General features: G+C 32.7%; 1 protein-coding gene across 1 annotated transcript; it reads left to right on the top strand.

The window, feature by feature from the left end:
* Positions 1–22819: 22819 nt before the first annotated feature.
* Positions 22820–23773, top strand: LOC100919400 (olfactory receptor 2S2-like). Its single transcript, XM_012544260.1, has one exon. The coding sequence runs from the start codon at positions 22820–22822 to the stop codon at positions 23771–23773; it is 954 nt and encodes a 317-aa protein (XP_012399714.1).
* The last annotated feature ends 430 nt before the right edge of the window (positions 23774–24203 follow it).

Below are 24203 nucleotides of genomic sequence, written 5' to 3'. Positions count from 1 at the left end.
TCTCTCTCCCTAACTCAAATGATCCATCCAATTCTTACATACTTCAAATATCTGTGATTTCATTCCTGTGAGCACTCTTTTCACCAATATAGATGACAGACTCACCACAACATACCAGATGCCTCTACAAGAACTGCTGTGGCCAAACAATTCATTGCCCTATGCCATAATTGTCTCCACATTAAACTAGGCTGTTCCTTGCATGGACAACACTATCTGCTACAAGATAACCTGTGAAGCAGTAAGTTTGGAAATATTCATTCAGAAGCTAGATAATATTTTTTGAGGATGCTATATAGAAAATGAATGCTTTCAATAATGGTGAGATGCCTTTCAATCTGAAATTTTATAATTAGCCTCCATTGTCATGTTCTAGACTCAGAAATTTTGTGATGTCAGAAAATTTGGTGGGCAACATCAGCAACCATTAAGAAGCAAAGAGGACACTGACATGGTACTAGGGAGAAGCTCCAGTTGAAATAAATACTCATTCATAAAATTCATACAAATGTAACAATAACAATGAAACCACAAACACTTAGCTTTTATACACAGAAGGCTGAATCATAGATTTTAGTTCATTTCTAGGTGTTTCTTTCTTGTAGATCAGCATTATTTTTTTTTCCTGGTTACTCTTTAGAGTCTCTAATTCAAATTATATTGATTTACTTCATAAACATCTGCATATGAAATGCTTCATTTCAGAGTTCTATTTCATGATAGAAGGGCTGATATAAACCCCCTGTTTCAGAGAAATTTCTTAAGAAAATAATTTTACAAGTTATTTAATAGAATTTTTCTGGTACATACCTGGCTTGATCCAATGATGAAATAAAATCTGGTGCCTTTCAATGAATTAAAAGATTCAGCTTAAGAGGCATCTAAGAGTCAAAAGACCTGGTTCTTGACTCTACCACTAATTATCTGTGTGAACTTAACGTGCTCATTTGCCCTATTTGAAACTATTTTCCAATAAGAAGCGTGGATCAAATGTTTGATCCTCTTTCAGCTCTAATGTTCTAAGACTTTGGGGGATTTTTGATATTAAGTTCTTAGGCATGAAATCATTTGAGATGCAAATCACATAATTGGAATTTGAGCTGATCCACAACCTCCAATTCTAATTTGTGTGCAGAGAATTTGTAAAAGATCAGATATTGGGGTCAAAAAATTTTAATCTTTTGTCTCTTTAAGTGACCCTTTTAATCCCAACAGCAATTTAAAGTTTTGAAGTGTGAATGTTCAGAAGTGAAGAAATATACAAGAATGCTTCAGGGAGTATATCCCCAATATCCAATTATGAGGAATTTAATAATAAATTTTAATTAATATAGAACCATGGACAAAAAAAGTCAACCAGAAAACAACCCTTTCCTAAGAGAATTTAGAGAGTGACATTTCCTGCCAGTGCATGAGTATTCTCTGCTCTTTTGAGTATTCCAATCTTTCTGGAAGAAGCTAATGGGTTCTAGGGATACAGAATGTGTTGAAAGCATGAGATAATGAATGTTTAGGAAAAAAGAACATTGTATTTGCCTCTGGAATATAGGAAAGACCTCTCACTAATTTCATAAGAAAATTGAAGTTTGAAATGATAAAATCTTAAGGTATAAATGGAAATATTTAGTTTTTTTCATTATTGAACATGTCAGAAATTTAGGAGATTATCTAAGCTAAGAGCTTCAAAAGGAGAACTCCAAGAGTGTGTTTGTGGTACAATCCAGAGTACGGTATTTACTTTCTAAAGATCTTGATTCAAATTCCATCCCTCACTAGCCATATAGCCAGAGACAAGTCACTTAAACTTAATAAACGAGTGCCATAGAATCTATTTCATTTAAGTGGTTATTAGATTCTAATAAGAGTGTGAATCTAAAGCTAACTTAAAAGCACAACATAATTGTCATATTTGAAAAAAAAAAAAAAAGAGGATGGACTGGTCACATTGTGTGAGGGGAAGAGAAAGCCCATTTGTTTACTTCATTGGTATTCATGAAGTACCAATGGAGCATACAATGAAATTTTGGAAGACTTGAACTTTAGCAGGAACCCCTTCTTTGACAAATTTTTGAATGGCCATGAGTTGTAATTTGGATCAAGGAAAACAAAAATGAAAGATCTATTTGATCAAAACCCTATTTTTTACTAAAGATAGCACCATACATCTAGTCACTTGGGTTTGCAACCTTGAAGTCATATTTGTTCAGTTCAATTATGTATCACTCTTCATAACCCCATTTGGGTTTTCTTGGTAAAGATATCAGAGCAGCTTGCCATTTCCTTCTCCAGCTTATAACACAGATGAAAAAGCTAAGGTAAACAAAATTAAATGATTTATACAGGGTCATACAACTAGTAAGTATCTGAGGCAATATTTGTACTCAAGAACATTCATCTTCCTGACTCCAGGGCTCGGGATCTATCCAGTGTGCCATGTAGCTTGACTCTTCCCTTTTTCTCACCTCTCTTTTTAAATCAATTATCTTATTGACTTTATCTGCACAGTATCATTTTTAGCTCTGTCCTTTTTAATATATTTCTTTATTTTAAAATTAAATGCAATTTTTAAAAAATAGTTTAAGACAAAAAACACAAAATTTCATATACTCAGTAGAACCTCAGGGAGGATTCAAAATATGTAACAAACACTTTCAAATTCAAGAAATCATATAATAGTAGGAGACATTGTATTCATAACTGCATAACTATATCTTTTCTTTGCTTCCTTTTAGATTTTCTTTTGTTCTCTTCTGTGCACTTTAAAATATTATTCTTTTTTTCCTTTTCCTCCCCCCACCTACTCTAAGCAGGTTGCAGTAAACGTGGATATATTTATGTACAATGTATTTTATATATATACATATATATATACACACATACAAATGTGTATATCTATATATATATATACACACACACATATACTCATACATACACATGTGTACATGCATAAAAATATATATACATATATATGTACATATGCATGAACATACATATATATAATCTAAAACAATATTAATAGGGATGACACATAATATAGATTTCTCTCTTGAGTGAATCTTTTTTAAGTTTAGTTTCTCTGATAGCAATGATTATTACCCTTACTTTTTTCCTAATAAATTCTACTGATCACTATTATTATGTTTGTATATATCTTTTATTTCCTCTCCCTGGAAACTCTTATACTTTATTTCTATCTGTTGACTTGCCTTGCTTGCCTTGTTATTCCTCATGCCTCTTACCTTCTCCCCCAACCTTTTCTTCACTCTTCCCATTAATCTATATAGCTTATCCCATTCCAATTAATGTACACATCCTTCAATACCCCACCTTGTCCTATTCCCTCCACCCTTATCTCTTTATAAATTTTGGAGAGTTTCACACACACACACACACACACACACACTTCATTAATATAGCATAATTACTAATATTACTAATTGACTTTCTTTTCATTGTTTTCTTGGGTTGTTCTTTTTTTTTAAGTTTTCCCTCCATTTATCTCATTTGATTTTTAAAGTCTTTTTTTAGTTCATATTAAATTCTTTTTGGACAGGTTGCCACTTAACATTACTCTTTGGATAAGGGAGGATTTTTTTCCTTGACAAGTTTGCTTTTTAGAGTCAAATCATAATCAGCTCTACTCCAATATCTCTTTTGGACTACATAATTATTAATACTTTCCACATACAAAACTTTTTAACTTGTCCTTATTGAATCTCTTGAAATTAGTCTTTGATACTGGTTTTAAAAGCTAAATATTATCCTGATTATAGACTTGAAGCAAAATCCTGAAAGTTGACAGTTTGTTTAATGTCAACTTTTGATTTTATATTTTATTTAATTTTGCTGACTATAATATTTTTGGCCACAATCTTAGTTCTTTTGATTGTATTTCAGGACCTCTAGTCTTTTATTGCAGCTGCTGATAAATTTTGTGTAACTCTTATTGTAGCTTCCACATATTTGAATTCTGTTTGTAGTTATTGTTGTTGCTTGTAAAATGTTCTCTTTGATTTGGGGCTTTCAAAATTAAGCAATGATATTTCTAAGTTTTCCTTGTAGGATCTCTAATGTGGTGACAAATGGATTTTTTTTCTATTTCTACTTTTCCCTCTTATTCTATCACTTCAGGACAATTTTATTTCTTTTATTTTTCCATGATTCTGGGTTTTTTTAATATATTTTTGGTTATACCACTCAGGTAGTTCAATTATTCTTATGATTTCTCATCTTAATCTGTTCTCTAGACCAGATGTTTTTCTTATGTTTCACATTCTCTTCTATTTTTCCATTTTTTATATTTTGTTACATTATACATTAGTCTCTTATGACTTCATTAGTTTCTCCTTGCCTGATTCTAATTTTTATAGAGTAATTTATTTCTTTAAGACTCCTTTTCTACTTGGTTGACTTTCTTTTCATTGTTTTCTTGTTTTCTTGGGTTGTTCTTTTTTTTAAGTTTTCCCTCCATCTATCTCATTTGATTTTTAAAGTCTTTTTTTAGTTCATATTAAATTCTTTTTGGACAGGTAGCCACTTAACATTACTCTTTGGATAAGGGAGGATTTTTTAGTCTAATCTCTGCCTCTGAAGATTAGCTTAAGTCTTTCCTTCTGTTAATAACATTTAGTGATTGGGTTCTTTCTCCTTAGCCTGTTCATTTTTCTTTTCAAATACAAACTTAGTAACTCAATCATGCTTAGTGTGAATGTGAGGAGGGATAGTGCCTCTGCCTTTAAGTTCTTATTCAGTTCTCTCCTTTGACCTAAAACCCAAAATCAAGAACTCCATCATCCACCCACAAGTGCCCACTGCCAGCATGGTCCTTGCCCCACTATTTTGGCAATCACCAAGTGTTCTGGTATATTCTCACCCAAGATTGTATTCCAGCAGCACAGCAGGGCCCTCCTTATCAGTAAAGGTGCTCTCAATATTCCAAGACTAAGACATCCAACTATCTTTGAAGTATAAATTTCAGTGGTTTGGGCTCATCCTACCTCTGAACCCAGTTAGCTCCAAGACTCCTTGTTGGCTGTTTCAAAGGAGCTAATTTTGAGATGTTTACACTTTACAACAGTTAATCCTCCATCCTGGGATCTTTCTAAATTTCCCATTCTGGGCTTTCTTCCCAACTTATCCAGTAGTCCTATGAGGACCTCTGTCCTGTCCCACTACAATAAATCTGAGCCACAATTTTGTTTGATTGTGGAGCATTTGGAATTTTCTAACCTATTCCACATAGTCCCACAATCCTCTTCTTAGTATCTTTTATCTCAGATGGTTGCTACCTTAGTTCAAACCATTACCACATTTTACCTTTCTAATTAGTCTCTCTGTTTCAGGTCTCTATGATATATAGTTTATTCTTTGTGCAATCCTCAAAGTATAATATAGTCCCATTTAAAGCCCTCTGCAAACTCACTCCTGCTGATATTTTCATACTTATTTCATATTACTCCCATTTATATTCAATAAAATACAAATTGCTTCCTGAAACCAACATTCTATGTCCTCCTCCATTTTTGCAATAAGACATATTCTATAATCAAAAGCATCCTTTCTCAACTTTGGCTCAGCTTGTGTATCTTTAATCACTGTATAACAATGACTAAATGACAATAAAATTCTGTCTCTCTCCTGGAATTACTTTGCCTTTACTGTGTACATATTGCAACTGCTCAGTTACCTGTTCATTCCCTGAGGACAGATTTTGAATTCTCTATACTTAGTGTAATTCCTTGGGTACTTAATACCAGTGTGCTGAATATGAAATTTATTTGAGAGCTGAAAAATTCTAACCCATTGAAATTTTTTTTAATTCTGATGGTGTTATCCAATGTGTTATCTATCAACTCAAGGTCTGTCCGATTGGAAATGTACAAGTGTGTCACATATATATTCAGTCACTGACAAGGTATTGAACAGAAAATGACCAAATACAGAGATGGGAAACTTCCCATTGGATGCTTCCTTTCAGGTTGCTTTTAATCCATTAATCCACATTCTTTGGATGTGGCCATTCAATCATTTTTCTCTCCAATTAACTATTGTACCAACTAATCCATTTCTTTTCAACTTATTTCCCAAAATATTTTTGGAGATTTTGCCTGATGATTTGCTGGCATGATTGCTAAGTCATACAATGGGTTATGTAAGAACAGAGTTGAAGCCAGGTTTCCCATGAGTATCTCCAACTTGAGACATTTTTTCATTTTATCTCTGTCTCTCTATAACAGAATTTAATGGGCAACCATATTCCATACCAGTAATCCTCCACTACCATGATGAAGAAAAATGGGCACTTTTTTTTTTAGCTCTTCTCTATGGCCATGCTTAATCATTAGGTGCAGTGTTCGATTTCAGGTTATTTTATTTTCTAGATGTACTTCCCACTTACATTATGGTAATCCTAGTGTACATTGTTTTCCACGTTATGCTTATCTCAATTTACATCAGTTCATAAAAGACTATTCAAAATTTCATATACATCTTTTCTTATAGTACAATAACATTTTGTTAAATTCATGTAGCAAAATCTGTTTAGTTATCCCCAAACAAATTCTTTCTTATCCATTGATTCCTACAGTACAACATGCTGCTCTGACCTTTCCATGATCACAAAGTTAGTCAACGGTCAAGTTTTTGCTTGAAACCAAAAGAGCTTAAAAGTCTAGGCCTTCATACTATGAGGGGTTGTTTTTACCTTTGTATATACTGTTCGCAAATATAGACACCTTAAAAGAGAATATCAGCGATGACACTGGAATTAGATTACTTGAGTTTTGAACAGTCCCAATTGAATCCATAAAAAGAATTTATATCAACTGGGACAAATTTGGTCAAGAGAAATAGGATTCTATAGGATGACAATTACTCTAAATGACTGAGATGGATTGGAGGCAAAAAAAAATTGCATTGGAGATGTTGAAAAATTGAGAGGCCAAAGTATTCATAAATTAGATTAGCAAGAAAACTGTGAATTAGGTGTTATCCATAAGAATATTTCATGAGGAATAGTATGATATGGAACCCCACACAGGTGTCAGCAACAAAGATAGAGACAGGATCAAGTGAAATTTAAAGGTAAAGAAAAGGTTGCGAAGTGATGATAGCAAAAGAAAGGATATGAAAATGGTATTGGGGAATAAGATAATTTAAGGAGGAAACATTCCAAGTCCTCTTGGTTTCACAGGGTGTGAAGTATTATTAGAAATCAAACAAAGAGATGTGACATTTCATATGAAAGCCAGATGTTAGTTATCCCAAGAAGATGTAAGGAACATCAAAGGACGAAATATAGGTTGATGATTTAAGCCATAGAACTGGAAGGGACCTTAGAAGACATTTTACTAGGGCACTTGACCAGTAAATACTGGGGCATGCTGCCTTTACCAATGATGCTTCCTTTTCCACCTCCCTCATTCCATGCTTGATCCCATGTGAACCAAGGTTCTTGACTCCAAATCAATCAAATTTGTCAAAGCTGGAATCTGGGAAAAGAAATGGACCAGTTGGCAACAATGTCCCATGACCTCAGGTAAGAGGGAAGCCTATCCAAGACATTAAATTCTAATTCTTAGGGAGAGGAAATGTCATTGACCCCATTCCTAACCTCTCAAAATGAACATGTTAACTGGGACAAAGTCCAAGGGCCCATGCAAAGACTTTGGCCCTAAAGTCAGTGAACATTATATAATACTTCCATTACGTAAGGATTCTTTGACAAATAGTTTCTTTTCTGAGAGTTAAACTTCAATTACAATAGAGCAGTAATTTCCTTTTAATTGGTTCTGTGGGACGTTGTCCCTGAGGCATCAGTTTCAAGGTTCCCCTGTTTCTCTTTTTATAAACTTTAAATTTCCTCAGAGATTAGAAGTTTTCCTTAAAGCAAAGAGAATTAAATTACCTTTGATTCCCATAGATAACTGTTCCATTGGCAAAGCCATCTGACAAATGCTTTTTGATGGATCAAGTTTTCTTGGTGGTCTGTTAATGGGAGTCCCACAGGGACCTGCTTACCTGTCTTTGAATACTAATGGCTTTGAATCATTTGAGACATTACTATTTGGTAATAAAAGAGGAAACTTTGAAAAGAAAACATTTTAAAGGAGTTTTTTTTTAATTTTTAATTTCTCAAATGCTATTTCTGCTGCCTCCACCACCCTACTGTTTGATTTCTAACAACCCAGACCAAATGAATCATTTGCAATTATATAAGAGGAAATGTCCTTTATAGGATCACAGGAAACAGATTTTTAAAAATAAAGATATCAAGCAGTAGCCTATAAATCCACACTTCTTAGAAGATATCACCAATTGGAAAAATATTAAGTGCTCTTGGATAAGGTGAGAAAATATAATAAAGATGACAATACTACTTAAACTAATCTATTTATTTAGAGCTATTACAATCAGACTCCCAAAAAACTATTTTAATGACACAGAAAAAATAACAACAAAGTTCATATAGAAAAACAAAATGTCAAGAATTTCAAGGGAATTAATAAAAAAAATCAAATGAAGGTGGCCTAGCTGTATCAGATCTAAAATTATATTATAAAGCAGTGGTTACCAAAACCATTTGTTATTGGCTAAGAAATACATTAGTTAGCAATATCAATATTAAATATATATGCACCAAGTGGTGTAGCACCTAAATTCTTAAAAGAGAAATTAAGAGAGCTGCAAGAAGAAATAGATAGCAAAACTATAATAGTGGGAGAACTCAACCTTGCACTCTCAGAATTAGATAAATCAAACCACAAAATAAATAAGAAAAAAGTCAAAGAGGTAAAGAAAATACTAGAGAAGTTAGATATGATAGATCTCTGTAGAAAACGAAATGGAGACAGAAAGGAGTGCACTTTCTTTTCAGCAGTTCATGGAACCTATACAAAAACTGACCATATATTAGGATATAAAAACCTCAAACTCAAATGCAGTAAGGCAGAAATAGTAAATGCATCCTTTTCAGACCCGATGCAATGAAAATTACATTCAACAAAAAGCCAGGGGAAAATAGACCAAAAAATAATTGTAAACTAAAAAATCTCATACTAAAGAATGATTTGGTGAAATAGCAAACCATAGACATAATTAATTAACTTAACATAATTAACATAACATAATTAACTTCGACCAAGAAAATGACAAAAATGAGACATCATACCAAAATGTGTGGGATGCAGCCAAAGTAGTAGTAAGGGACAATTTCATATCTCTAGAGGCCTACATGCATAAAATAGAGAAAGAGAAGGTCAATGAATTGGGCTTGCAACTAAAAATGCTAGAAAAGGAACAAATTAAAAACCCCCAGTCAAACACTAAACTTGAAATTCTAAAAATAAAAGGAGAGATCAATAAAATTGAAAGTAAAAAAACTATTGAATTAATTAATAAAACTAAGAGTTGGTTCTATGAAAAAACCAACAAAATAGACTAACCCTTAGGAAATCTGATTAAAAAAAGGAAAGAGGAAAATCAAATTGTTAATCTTAAAAATGAAAAGAGAGAACTCGCCACTAACAAAGAGGAAATTAGAGCAATAATTAGGAGTTACTTTGCCTAACTTTATGCCAATAAATTCAACAACTTAAATGAAATGGAAGAATCCCTTCAAAAATATAGCTTGTTCCGATTAACAGAGAAAGAAGTAAATAGATTAAACAGTCCCATTTTAGAAAAAGCTATTAACCAACTCCCTAAGAAAAAATCCCCAGGACCAGATGGATTTACATGTGAATTCTACCAAAGATTTAAAGAACAATTAACTCCAATGCTATATAAACTATCTGAAAAAATAGGGATTGAAGGAGTCCTACCAAACTCCTTTTAAAACACAGACATGGTCCTGATACCTAAACCAGGTAGGTTGAAAACAGAGAAAGAAAATTATAGACCAATCTCCCTAATGAATATTGATGCTAAAATCTTAAATAAAATATTAGCAAAAAGATTACAGAAAATCATCCCCAGTATAATACACTATGACCAAGTAGAATTTATACAAGGAATGCAGGGCTGGTTCAATATTAGGAAAACTATTAGCATAATTGACTATATCAATAACCAAGCTAACAAAAAACCATATGATCATCTCCAATAGATGCAGAAAAAGCATTTGATAAAATCCAACATCCATTCCTAATAAAAACACTTGAAAGATAGAAATAAATGGACTTTTCCTTAAAATAGTCAGGAGCATATATTTAAAAACATCAGTAAACATCATATTCAATGGGGAAAAACTGGAACCTTTCCCAGTAAGATCTGGAGTCAAGCAAGGTTCCCCACTATCAACATTATTATTCAATATTGTATTAGAAATGCTAGCCTCAGCAATGAGTCAAGAAAGAGATTAAAGGAATTAAAATAGGCCATGAGGAAACCAAACTATCACTCTTTGCAGATGATATAATGGTATACTTAGAGAACCCCAGAGATTCTACTAAAAAGCTATTAGAAATAATTCATAACTTTAGCAAAGTTGCAGGATACAAAATGAATCCACATAAATCCTCAGCATTTTTATACATCACCAACAAAATCCAACAGCAAGAGATACAATGAGAAATTCCATTCAAAATAACTGTTGACAGCATAAAATATTTGGAAATCTATCTACCAAAAGAAAGTCAGGAATTATATGAGCAAAATTACAAAAAACTTTCCACATAAATAAAGTCAGACAAATAATTGGAAAAATATTAAGTGCTCTTGGATAGGCTGAGCAAATATAATAAAGATGACAATACTCCCTAAACTAATCTTTTTATTTAGTACTATACCAATCAGACTTCCAAGAAAATATTTTAATGATCTAGAAAAAATAACAAAAAAATTCACATGGAAGAACAAAAGATCGAGAATCTCAAGGGAATTAATGAAAAAAAAAAATCAAATGAACGTGGCGTAGCTGTACCTGATCTAAAACTATATTATAAAGCAGCGGTCACCAAAACCATTTGACATTGGCTAAGAAATAGATTAGTTGATCAGTGGAATAGGTTAGGTTTACAAGAAAAAATAGTCAAATATAGCAATCTAGTGTTTGACAAACCCAATGATCTTAACTTTTGGAATAAGAATTCATTATTTGAAAAAAACTTCTGGGATAACTGGAAATTACTATGGCAGAAATTAGGCATGGACCCACACTTAACACAGTATACCAAGATAAGATCAAAATAAGTCCATGATTTAGGCATAAAGAACGAGATTATAAATAAATTAGAGGAACATAGGATGGTTTATCTCTCAGACTTGTGGAGGAGTTAGAAATTTGTGACCAAAGTTGAACTAGAGACCATTATTGATCACAAAATAGAAAATTTTGATTACATCAAATTAAAAAGCCTTTGTACAAGCAAAACTAATACAAACAAGATTAGAAGGGAAGCAACAAACTGGGAAAACATGTTCACAGTTAAATGTTCTGATAAAGGCCTCATTTCCAAAATATATTGACTCTATAAGAAATTGAGTCATTCTCCAATTGATAAATGGTCAAAGGATATGAACAGACAATTTTCAGATGATGAAATTGAAACTATTTCCACTCATATGAAAGAGTGTTCCAAATCACTATTGATCAGAGAAATGCAAATTAAGACAACTCTGAGATACCACTACACACCTGTCAAATTGGCTAAGATGACAGAAAAAATACTGATGAATGTTGGAGAGGATGTGGGAAAATTGGGACACTGATGCATTATTGGTGGAATTGTGAACAGATCCAACCATTCTGGAGAGCAATCTGGAATTATGCCCAAAAAGTTATCAAACTGTACATAGCCTTTGATCCAGCAGTGCTACTACTGGGCTTATACCCTAAAGAGATACTAAAGAAGGGAAAGGGACCTGTATGTGCCAAAATGTTTGTGGCAGCCCTGTTTGTAGTGGCTAGAACCTGGAAAATGAATGGATGCCCATTAATGGGAGAATGGTTGGATAAATTGTGGTATATGAATGTTGTGGAATGTTATTGTTCTGTAAGAAATGACCAACAGGATGATTTCAGAAAGGCCTGGAGAGACTTACACGAACTGATGCTGAGTGAAATGAACAGGACCAGGAGATCATTATATACTTCAATAACAATACTATGTGATAACCAGTTCTGATGGACCAGGCCATCCTCAGCAACGAGATCAACCAAATCATTTCCAATGGAGCAGTAATGAACTGAACCAGCTATGTCCAGAAAAAGAACTCTGGGAGATGACTAAAAACCATTACATTGAATTCCCAATCTCTGTATTTATGCACACCTGCATTTTTGATTTCCTTCACAAGCTAATTGTACAATATTTCAGAGTCTGATTCTTTTTGTACAGCAAAATAACGTTTTGGTCATGTATACTTATTGTATATCTAATTTATATTTTAATATATTTAACATCTACTGGTCATCCTGCCATCTAGGGGAGGGGATGGGGGGGTAAGAGGTGAAAAATTGGAACAAGAGGTTTGGCAATTGTTAATGCTGTAAAGTTATCCATGCATATATCCTATAAATAAAAGGCTATTAAAAAAAAAGAAAATAATAAAACAAATTGTGCAAGTGCTAAAAACAAAAAACAAACAAACAAAAAAAAAAAAGAAATGACCAGCAGGATGAATACAGAGAAGCTTGGAGAGACTTACATGAACTGATGCTAAGTGAAATGAGCAGGACCAGAAGATCATTATATACTTCAACAATGGTACTGTATGAGGATGTATTCTGATGGAAGTGGGATTTCTTTGACAAAGAGATCTAACTCAGTTTCATTTGATCGATGATGGACAGAAGCAGCTACACCCAAAGAAAGAACACTGGGAAATGAATGTAAACTATTTGTATTTTTGTTTTTCTTCCCGAGTTATTTCTATCTTCTGAATCCAATTTTCTCTGTGCAACAAGAGAACTATTTGGTTTTGCATACATATATTGTATATAGGATATACTGTGATATTTAATATGTATAGGACTGCTTGCTATCTGGGGGAAGGGGTGGAGGGAAGGAGGGGAAAAATCGGAATAGAAGTGAGTGCAAGGGATAATGTTGTAAAAAATTACCCTGGCATGGGTTCTGTCAATAAAAAGTTATAATAAAAAAAAAGAAATACATTAGTTGATAAGTGGAATAGGTGAGATTCACAGGACAAAATAGTCAATAACTATAGCAATCTAGTGTTTGACAAACTCAAAAAGAGAAATAAAAGGATCTGAATTTCAATTTTAGCTTTACTGCTTACTATGATCTTGATTCAGAATTTAATCTCCTGAGTCTCAGTTTCCTCATCTGTAAAATGACAGGATTGGACTAGATGGCCTCTAAGATCATATTTAGTCCTTAATTTATGGTCTTTCCATTTCTAGATGCTGTGGTCCTATGGAATGTTTCTTGTTTCAGTAACTTGGGCACAATGACTCAGTGAATGGTTCTTATAATATTTGTTTCCCATTGGCATAAACTAGCTCATAAGATTTTCTTCTGTGGGGTTTGAAACTTTGTTTTGTAATTCTTGTATTAAAAATAAATAGTTTTCATTGTAAATAATCTTATTAAAATAAAATTTACATTTTTGGCATTGAAGATTTTCCTTTCTGAAACAAATTCAGTTATCTTCTGAATATTGTTACCCTGTTTAGAGTTTCATAAGAAGGTGTGTGTCTGTGTGTATATGTGTATGTGTGTGTTGTATGTGTATAGGTTGGTCATAAATCTGTGATTTCAATGGTATAGGGAACACTGATATAGAAAATCCTTCCATTAAAATAGATCAGCAACTGGATTGTAACATAGTTGCCTAGAGAGTGTTAGTGAATCATTCACCAATCCAATAGGCAGACTATTCCATTCTTAAATTGAAATGAAACCCTCCTTTTTGTAAATCTTGTTTTTTGGTCTCAGATTTATCTTCTAGAGTCAACCAGAGTAAGTTTCATCTAATTTAAATTTTTTTTCTAAATCACAATAATAAAAATAGTAATAATTAGAATGATGAGGATGAGGATGATCATGTAACTTGCCCAAAGTCACATTATTAAAATATATCAAAGCCAGAAGTTGAACCTAAGGCTTTCCACAGCTGACCATTACTACATGGTATCACATTGCCTCTTATTTATAAATACTAATAAAATAATAAAAAAAAATCCCACTGCAATGCTATTGCTGTTCTTTGTTTACATTTTTAAAAAATCTATAGAATGAATGGAGCAATTACTTAAGTCCAATGGTAAAACATTTCATTTCAAATTCACTATGCTTTTCATAGCACCATGATTCTTTCAAACTCATTGATATTAACTTTATCAATATCATACCTCATCCAGCTCTAAAACTAGCCCTTCTTTCCATAATGTCAAGAGATCTTAGGCAAAAGTATCGAATGCACAGGCTGCAGGTAGAATGAAGCCCTCAACACTCCAGATTGTGACCAGAAAAGCCTCTGCTTTTCCTTCACAATCCAATATTTTAATATCATCACTTTTGGGGAAAAAAATTTCTCATTATTTATATCAACAGCTTTGTCTCTATATCAAGATAGTTTAAGACACAGATAGATTCATCTGAGAGAATATCGTGTGAATTGAAAATAATAACATGAAAGGAAATAATTATATGGAGCTGCAGAAATTAAAAATTAAATGCAACTCTTTCATCCAGCAGAAGAGTGCAACATAGTGTCCATAACTTCTTGCTGGAAATGTGTACAACAAATGGAGGAATGAATAAATAAATGAGTGAAAAAAGCATGTATTAAGTTCTTAATGTGTACAAAGCACACACTGATATGAAAGTCAAATAAAAATAAAATATTTCATGAACAAAATAGTAATAAATATCCTAAATAACACATGTATTCTATTTTATACAGTGACTAGATTAGAGGGAAAATAATTATTTCACCCAAGAAAATGATAACAATGAGACATCATACCAAAATTTGTGGGATGTAGCCAAAGTGGTAATAAGGGGAAATATTATTGGAATCATAAAGGAGTACACTTTCTTCTCAACAGTTCATGGAACCTGTACAAAAATTGACCATATATTAGGGCATAAAGATTTAAGTCAAATTAAAAATTAAATGCAGAAATAATAAATGCATTCTTTTCAGATCACAATGCAATAAAAACTACATTCAACAAAAAGCTAGGGGTAAAAAGACCAAAAAGTAATTGGAAACTAAATAATTTCATCCTAAAGAATGATTGGGTGAAACAGCAAATCATAGACACAATTAACAATTTCACCCAAGAAAATGATAACAATGAGACATCATACCAAAATTTGTGGGATGTAGCCAAAGTGGTAATAAGGGGAAATTTGATATCTTTAGAGGCTTACTTGAATAAAATAGAGAAAGAGAAGATCAATGAATTGGTCTTGCAATTTAAAAAGTTAAAAAGAGAATAAATTTCAAAACCCCAATCAAATACTAAACTTGAAATTCTAAAATTAAAAGGAGAAATTAATAAAATTGAAAGTAAAAAACTATTGAATTAATAAATAAAACTAAGAGTTAGTTTTATGAAAAAACCAACAAAACAGATAAACCTTAGGTAAATTTGATTAGAAAAAGGAAAGAGGAAAATCAAATTGTTAGTCTTAAAAATGAAAAGGGAGAACTTTTCATCAATGAAAAGGAAATTAGAGCAATAATAAGGAGTTACTATGCCCAAATTTATGCCAATAAATTTGATAATCTAAGTGAAATGGATGACGTCCTTCAAAAATATAGGCTTCCCAGATTAACAGAAAAGGAAGTAAATTGCTTAAATAGTCCCACTTTAGAAAAAGAAATAGAACAAGCTATTAATCAACTCATTAAGAAGAAATCCCCATGGTCACATGGATTTACAAGTGAATTCTACCAAGCATTTAAAGAACAATTAACTCCAATGCTATATAAACTATTTGAAAAAATAGGGAATGAAAGACTCCTACCAAATTCATTTTATGACACAGACATGGTACTGATACCTAAACCAGGTAGGTTAAAAACAGAGAAAGAAAATTATAGACCAATCTCCCTAATGAATATTGATGCTAATATCTTAAATAAAATATTAGCAAAAAGATTACAGAAAATCATCCCCAGTATAATACACTATGACCAAGTAGGATTTATATCAGGAATGCAGGGCTAGTTCAATATTAGGAAAACTATTAGCATAATTGACTATATCAATAACCAAATTAACAAAAACCATATGATCATCTCAATAGATGCAGAAAAAACATTTGATAAAATCCAATATCCATTCCTATTAAAAAACACTTGAGAGTATAAGAATAAATGGGCTTTTCCTTAAAATAGCCAGAAGCATCTATTTAAAACTGTCAGTTAGCAGCATATGTAATGGGGATAAACTGGAACCATTCCCAGTAAGATCAGGAGTGAAACAGGTTGCCTACTATCACCATTATTATTCAATATTGTATTAGAAATGCTAGCTTTGGTAATAAGAGTTGAGAAAGAGATTAAAGGAATTAGAGTAGGTAATAAGGAAACTAAACTATCATTCTTTGCAGATGATATGCTGGTATACTTAGAGAACCCTACTAAAAAGCTTTTAGAAATAATTCACTTCAGCAAAGTTGCAGGATACAAAATAAATCCACAGTCAGCATTTTTATACATCACCAACAAAATCCAACAGCAAGAGATACAAAGAGAAATTCCATTCAAAATAACTGTTGATAGCATAAAATATTTGGGGATCTATCTACCAAAGGAAAGTCAGGAATTATATGAGCAAAACTGCAAAACACTTTCCACACAAATAAAGTCAGAATTAAACAATTGGAAAAATATTAAATGCTCTTGAATAGGTCGAGTGAATATAATAAAGATGGCAATACTACTTAAACTAATCTTTTTTAGGGCTATACCAATCAGACTCCCAAAAAACTATTTTAATGACCTAGAAAAAATAACAACAAAATTCATATGGAAGAACAAAAGATCAAGACTTTCAAGGGAACTAATGAAAAAAAAAAACAAATGAAGGTGGCCTATCTATACCAGATCTAAAACTATATTATAAAGCAGTGATCACCAAAACCATTTGGTATTGGCTAAGAAATAGGCTAGTTGATCAGTGAAATAGGTTAGATTCAAAGGACAAAATAGTCAATAACCTTAATAATCTAGTGTTTGATAAACCCAAAGACCCCAGATTTTGGGATAGAATTCACTGTTTGACAAAAACTGCTGGGACAATTGGAAATTGGTATGACAGAAATTAGGCATTGACCCACACTTAACGCTGTACATTAAGATAAGGTCAAAATGGGTTCATGATCTAGACATAAAGAATGAGTTTATAAATAAATTAGAAGAACATAGGATAGTTTATCTCTCAGACCTGTGGAGGAGGGAGGACTTTGTGACCAAACAAGAACTATCATTGATCACAAAATAGAAAATTTTGATTATATCAAATTAAAAAGCTTTTGTACAAATAAAACTAATGCAAACAAGATTAGAAGGGAAGCAAAGCTGGGAAAACATTTTTACAGTCAAAGATTCTGATTTCCAAAGGCCTCCTTTCCAAAATATATAGAGAATTGAATGTAATTTATAAGAAATCAAGCCATTCTCCAATTGATAAATGGTCAAAGGATATGAACAGACAATTTTCAGATGAAGAAATAGAAACTATTTCTAGCCAAATAAAAAGATTCTCCAAATCATTATTAATCAGAAAAATGAAAATTAAGACAACTCTGAGATACCACTACACACCTCTCAGATTGGCTAGAATGACAGGTAAATATAATGCTGAATGTTGGAGGGGATGTAAGAAAACTGGGACACTAATACATTGTTGGTGGAATTGTGAATGCATCCAACCATTCTAGAGAGCAATTTGGAACTATGCTCAAAAAGTTATCAAACTGTACATACCCTTTGATCCAGCAGTATTACTACTGGGCTTATATCCCAAAGAGATCTTAAAGAAGGGAAAGGGACTTGTATGTGCAAAAATATTTGTGGCAGTCCTTTTTGTAGTGGCTATAAACTGGAAATTGATTGGATGACCATCAATTGGAGAATGGCTGAATAAGTTGTGGTATATGAATGTTATGGAATATTATTGTTCTGTAAGAAATGACCAGCAGGATGATTTCAGAAGGGACCTGGAGAGACTTACATGAAATGATGCTAAGTGAAATGAGTAGGACCAAGAGATCATTATATACTTCAACAACAATACTATATGATGATCATTTCTGATGGACATGGCTCTCTTAAACAATGAGATGAACCAAATTGGTTCTGTTTGTTCAATAATGAAGAAAACCAGGTACACCAGCAAAAGGACTATGGGAAATGAGTATGAACCACAACATAGCATTTCCACTCCCTCTGTTTTTGTCCACTTGCATTTTTGATTTCCTTCTCAGGTTATTTTTACTTTATTTCTAAGTCTGATTTTACTTGTGCAGCAAAATTACCGTATGGATATGCATACATATATTGTATTTAACATATACTTTAACATATTTAACATGTATTGGTCTACCTGCCATTTAGGGCAGGGGGTGGGGGGAAGGAGGGGAAAAGTTGGAACAGAAGGTTTTGCAAGGGTTAATGCTGAAAAATTACCCATGCATATATCTTGTAAATAAAAAGCAATAAAAAAATTTTTAAAAAGATGTAGTTGCCTTTTTTGTGGGAAAATGTCATTGACTATTTCACCTGTGAAATACTGGCTGTCACGCGTCCAGACTGTGTTGACATCTCCCTGAATGAACTCATCATCCTAGAAGGAATTTTAATTTTCACCTTCATCCCCCTGCTATTAATCATTGTTTCTTGTGTCTTCATCCTCTCTATCATTTTAAAGATCCATTCTGCTGAGACGAGAAACAAGGCCTTTTCTACCTGCTCGAGCCATCTTCTATGGGACAATCCTCTTCTTGTATATGAAGCCCTAGTCCAAAGCCTCACTGATCACAGATAAACCGATTTTTACGCATTATAGGATTTTTACTCCAATACTCAATTTCATTGTCTATAGTCTGAGGAACAAGGATGTGAATGCTGCAGTGAAAAAAGGGATTAAAGATTGCTTGTGTTTGTGCCAATATGGGTAAGGAAAGGAGCTTGAGAAGGTATCTATGACCCACACAGATAAGGAAGCTGAAACCAATAGATGTCTAAATAATTAGCCCATAGTTGCTTAAACAAGTTGTAAGCAACAACACCAGTATTTGATCCAAGATCCTATTATTATTATTATTATTATTAATTATTCAGGTAATCAGGAATATATGACTTTCCCAGGGTTACAAAGCTAATAAGTGTCTGAGGTCGAGTTTGAATTCAGGTCCTCCTGACTCCAGGGCCAATGCTCTATCCAATGCACTACTTAGTTGCTCTTTTCTGATTCTTCTAACTCTAAAGCCAGTATTCTCTGTCATATCATACTGCCAGGTCAATTTAGATTTCATATGTACTTCTCTTTGAGACAAGATGGAATGACTAGCCAAGACATTAAATTCATCAGAAAGAGGAAATGTCATTGAAACCATCTCTAACTCATCAAAGTGAATATGTTAACTGAGACAAACCTCAAGGACCTCATGCTAGGACTTTGGTCCAAAAGTCAGTGAACATTACATAATACTTCCACTATCTAAGGATTGCATAGACAAATAGTTTTTTGTTCTGTAAGTTAGACTTCAATTACAGTAGAGTAGTGAATTCCCTTTAATTAAATCTGTGAGACATTGTCCCTGAGGCATCACAAAGTTTCAAGCTTACCCTGTTTCTCTTTCTACAAAATTTAAATTGCCTCAGGAATTAGTACTTTTCCTTAAAGCAAAGAGGGATTTAAATTATCTTTGATTCCAAAAGCTCATCCTTTGAAGAATGGAACTGGAACTTGGAAAGGACAGAAATTTGTTTCTTAGAAACTGGCTCAATTCTAATAGAGAACCATATCAGTTGATAGCTCTGTTAGGTGCTGTCACATCCTTTCATACTGGTATGTATTTTTTCATTCACTTATAGGGAATGGAGACAGAAGATTTATAAAACTGAGTATGCTAAAATTTCAAATGACTTCCCCTAAAGCCACTTTTCCAATGTTTTAGATGAATATTCTATCAATCAATCATGAAGAAAACATCAAAAAGTAGTTACTCACATTATGCTGAGCACTACTATATATGCTGGCAAAAACAGGTTTCTGACTCACAATTTTAGATCCACTGAAAGTGAAAAAAGAAATTTGCTTCTGATCAAGAAGGAAACTATTTCTTAGGCTGAGAAGAAAAACAGGTAAATGGATTTCCCTATTTTACTGAATCTTCCATATATGAACACGGACCTTTCTGAGCTTATGCATTCAAAGGGGTATCATGTACAGTTGAAGTTATGAGAACCAAATTATCACAAGCCAAGTCTCCTTCTACCATAATGTTTAAGGAATAACATTAACTCTTTCTGATCATTGGAGTTGCCTGGGCAGTGTGAAATGGATTTGTTAAAGTGGGGCAACCATAATTCTCTAGAATGTGGCTCATTTTGTCCCAGTAATGTTAGTGAGGCATTGGATTATAATAAGCCTTTGAAAAATAGGTCAATTTAGCTTTCATATGTACCTCTCTTTGATACAAAAGAGAGTGATGAAAATAGGTATTATTTGTAAAGATTCTTATGGGAACAGATTTTAACTGCAAAGTAAAATCATTGGTAACAATTACTTTCATTTACATATTAACTTTATAGATTATAAAGAATATGTACAACAGTTATCTCATTTGAGTTTCACAAGTCTTGGAAGCAATTAGAATGTGTTTTATAATTTCTGTTTTGCATGTAATTATGTATGACTTGAGATTTAAAGAACTCAACTCATGTCACATGGATAATTCTTAGCAGAATTCCAATTCTTCATTAAAATGTCTGACTCGAATTATAGACCTATAGTATCAGACATGACATTTTATATTCTGTTTTACTGACTGAGGAATCATTTTTGTGTTTCCTTTAATAATGAGAACCTCCATGGTAAAATGATGGCTTGCTAGTAGACCTTTATTAGTCAAGTTTTCAATAAAATTAAGATGAAATTAAAACTGTGGATTTCAATTCAGAGAGGATATAGAGTTCTAATCTTTTGTCTTTTTAAAAAATTAACAGAAATTTATTTTTCTTCTTCCCATTCACTGACTGAAAAAAGAAAAAAACTAATTCTCTGTAATAAATAAGCTTATTAGAGCAAAATAAATTCCTCCAGTCACTGTATACTATTTGTGTTTGCACAATATAAATATTATATAGAGACATACATGTGTGTGTATATATACATACATATATAATATATATATATATCATTCTTCACTAGAAATCCATGCAGTAAATAACATATTTCATCACTAACCTTCTAAAATCATGAATGAGCATTGTATTAATCATATCTCTTAAAACTATCAAAGTAATTTATCTTTATATCCTTATTTTATAAATTGTTCTTATTGCACTCATTTCATATTTTCTTTGGTTTATAAAAGTCATAGGAATTTTTTACTGTTATAATTTTAATGCTATAGTATAAATTGTTCTTCTGGTTCTGCTGACTTCACTTTACATCACTTTATAGAACTTTCCATATCACTCTGAAATAATCTATTTCCTTATTTCTTACAGTTTTATTGTGCCATGATATCCTTACTCCCCAACTTGTTATTTCTCACTTGATAGGTATCCACTTAATATCTAGGTTTATTGCCCCTACAAAAAAGACTATTATAGATATTTTTCATATTACAGACCTTTCAATATTTCTTTTATATTTGGCGGGTATATGCCTAGCAGTTCTATAGCTGAAATAAAGGGAATGAGCTGTTTAGTAATTTTTCTGTAATTCAAAATTGCTTTCCAGAAGAATTGTACCACCAACAATGCATTAATGTGCATGTTTTCCTATAATTTCTCCAATACTTATTATTTTCCTATTGTGTTATCTTTGTCTCTCTGATGAGTATGAGATAGAATGTCAAAATGGCTTTAATTTGAATTTCTCCAACCAATGGTAATTTGGAGCATTTTTTTCAGATGGCTATAGCCTAGGTTCTCTCTTGAAAACTGTTTGTTCATATTCTTAGACTATGTATTCAAGAACTCTCATTCTTATGAATTTGAATTCATTTTTTATTTATCTAGGATATTTGTAAGAGAAACAGTGCAAAAGAATATTCCCAGATAATTATTTACCATTTTAGTCTTAACTTTATCAAATTTGTTTATGTAAAATTCCACTTTTTTATATAATCAAATTTGTGTCATTTGTCTTTGATGGACTTCACTGTTCCTTGTTTGGTCATGAACTTTTCTCTTCATAAATCTCAGAGGATATATTTTCTAATTTTCCCTAATTTCATTATTTTCTTGCTATTCCTGAACTTTTCCTCCTTCCTATGGATTGGGTTTTTTTTCTATTGCTCTTAAGTTAGAGATTTATTGTTTGATTTATATGGCATTGAATAAGGAAAATATTTTCCTTTTTTGAAAGTATAACTCAAAATTGCCTTCCAGAATGATTGGTCAAATTCACCCTTGCACCCTCAAACACTAAATACTCCTAGCTTTCACCATATTTGACAATTTGTTGGATGTTTTAGTTTTGTTTTCTTTTTTCTTATAATTAGTGATTTGAGAATTTTTTTCTATATTTTTAACATTTTGTACACATTCCCTTCATAGCCATTCATGTCTTTTGACCACCTACTGTGGGATGGCTCTTTGTCTTAATATATTCTCCTCTTTGCCTCAGAATCCTTAAGACTGAAAGAGAATTTCAAAAATGAATGAGATCAATCAAAGCACTGTGAAAGAATTCATCCTCCTTGGCCTTTCTGGACACCCAAAGCTGGAGACTATTTTGTTTGTCTTGATCCTGTGGATGTACCTGGTAATATTGCTTGGAAATGGAGTCCTCATCATAGTAACTATCTATGATTCCCATCTACATACACCTATGTACTTTTTCCTCGGGAATCTCTCTTTTCTGGATATTTGCTACACAACCTCCTCTATACCTGTAGTTCTCGATAGTTTTCTCACTCCAAGAAAAAGTATTTTTTTCTCCACCTGTATAATACAGATGTCTATGTCTTTTGCCATGGCAGGAACTGAGTGTATACTCCTGACCATGATGGCATTTGACCGCTATGTGGCCATCTGCAACCCCTTGAGATATTATGTCATCATGAGTAAGACTGCCTATGTGTCGATGGCAGTTTGTTCTTGGACAGCAGGGGCTGCTAATTCTATACTACATACATCTCTTACACTCCAATTACCATTCTGTGGTGCTAATGTCATTGACCATTTCACTTGTGAAATTCTGGCTCTTCTGAAATTGGCCTGTGGAGATATTACCATTAATGTGCTTAGTATGATGGGATCAAACCTCGTTTTTCTTGTTTTTCCTTTAATATCAATTTCAATCTCTTATATTTTCATCTTTGCCACTATTCTGAGGATCCCTTCAGCAGAGGGGAAACGTAAAGCCTTTTCTACTTGCTCAGCTCACCTGACTGTGGTCATCATCTTCTATGGAACACTCTTCTTTATGTATGCAAAACCCAAAGCAAAAGATTCCATTAAGACAGACAAAGAAGATATTACAGACAAACTCATTTCCCTGTTCTATGGTGTGGTAACACCCATGCTCAATCCCATCATTTATAGCCTGAGGAACAAGGATGTAAAAGCAGCTGTAAAGAATATGTTGGGTCAAAAAAGGCTTTCCTGAGAAGATGTGAAAGACAATCTATTTGGTGATAGATTTATTCTGAGAAGACACATTTGTGGAACATGTTTTTTCAGTTACTTTTCCTACTACTTCCTGCCCCTAGAGAGCAGTGTCATATAACAAAGAATATTTTCAGAGAAAAAAATGAACAAAGAAGAAGAGAAAAATAATTAACAAAACTCATCAATACACTGAAAAATATTTGAAAACCTGTAATGTTCTGCACTCATCTATGTTCTATCTCTACCATCTATCAGTGGGAAACTCTCTGCCTTTATCTCTTCTTTAAATACATGCCTATTCTTTGTAATTTTACAACCTTTACTTTGTAGGGTTTTTAGCACAAATGAACATTATACTTTTTTAAAGTCTTGTTCTAGAGCTAGTGAGATAATTATTGATTTGTGGCATTTTTGTTTGATTTCCTAAT

This window comes from Sarcophilus harrisii, chromosome 1 (genome assembly GCF_902635505.1).
Source record: "Sarcophilus harrisii chromosome 1, mSarHar1.11, whole genome shotgun sequence".
NCBI lineage: Eukaryota > Metazoa > Chordata > Mammalia > Dasyuromorphia > Dasyuridae > Sarcophilus > Sarcophilus harrisii.
The sequence above is the reverse complement of the archived record's forward strand: the minus strand, read 5'-3'. Positions and strand labels throughout refer to the sequence as shown.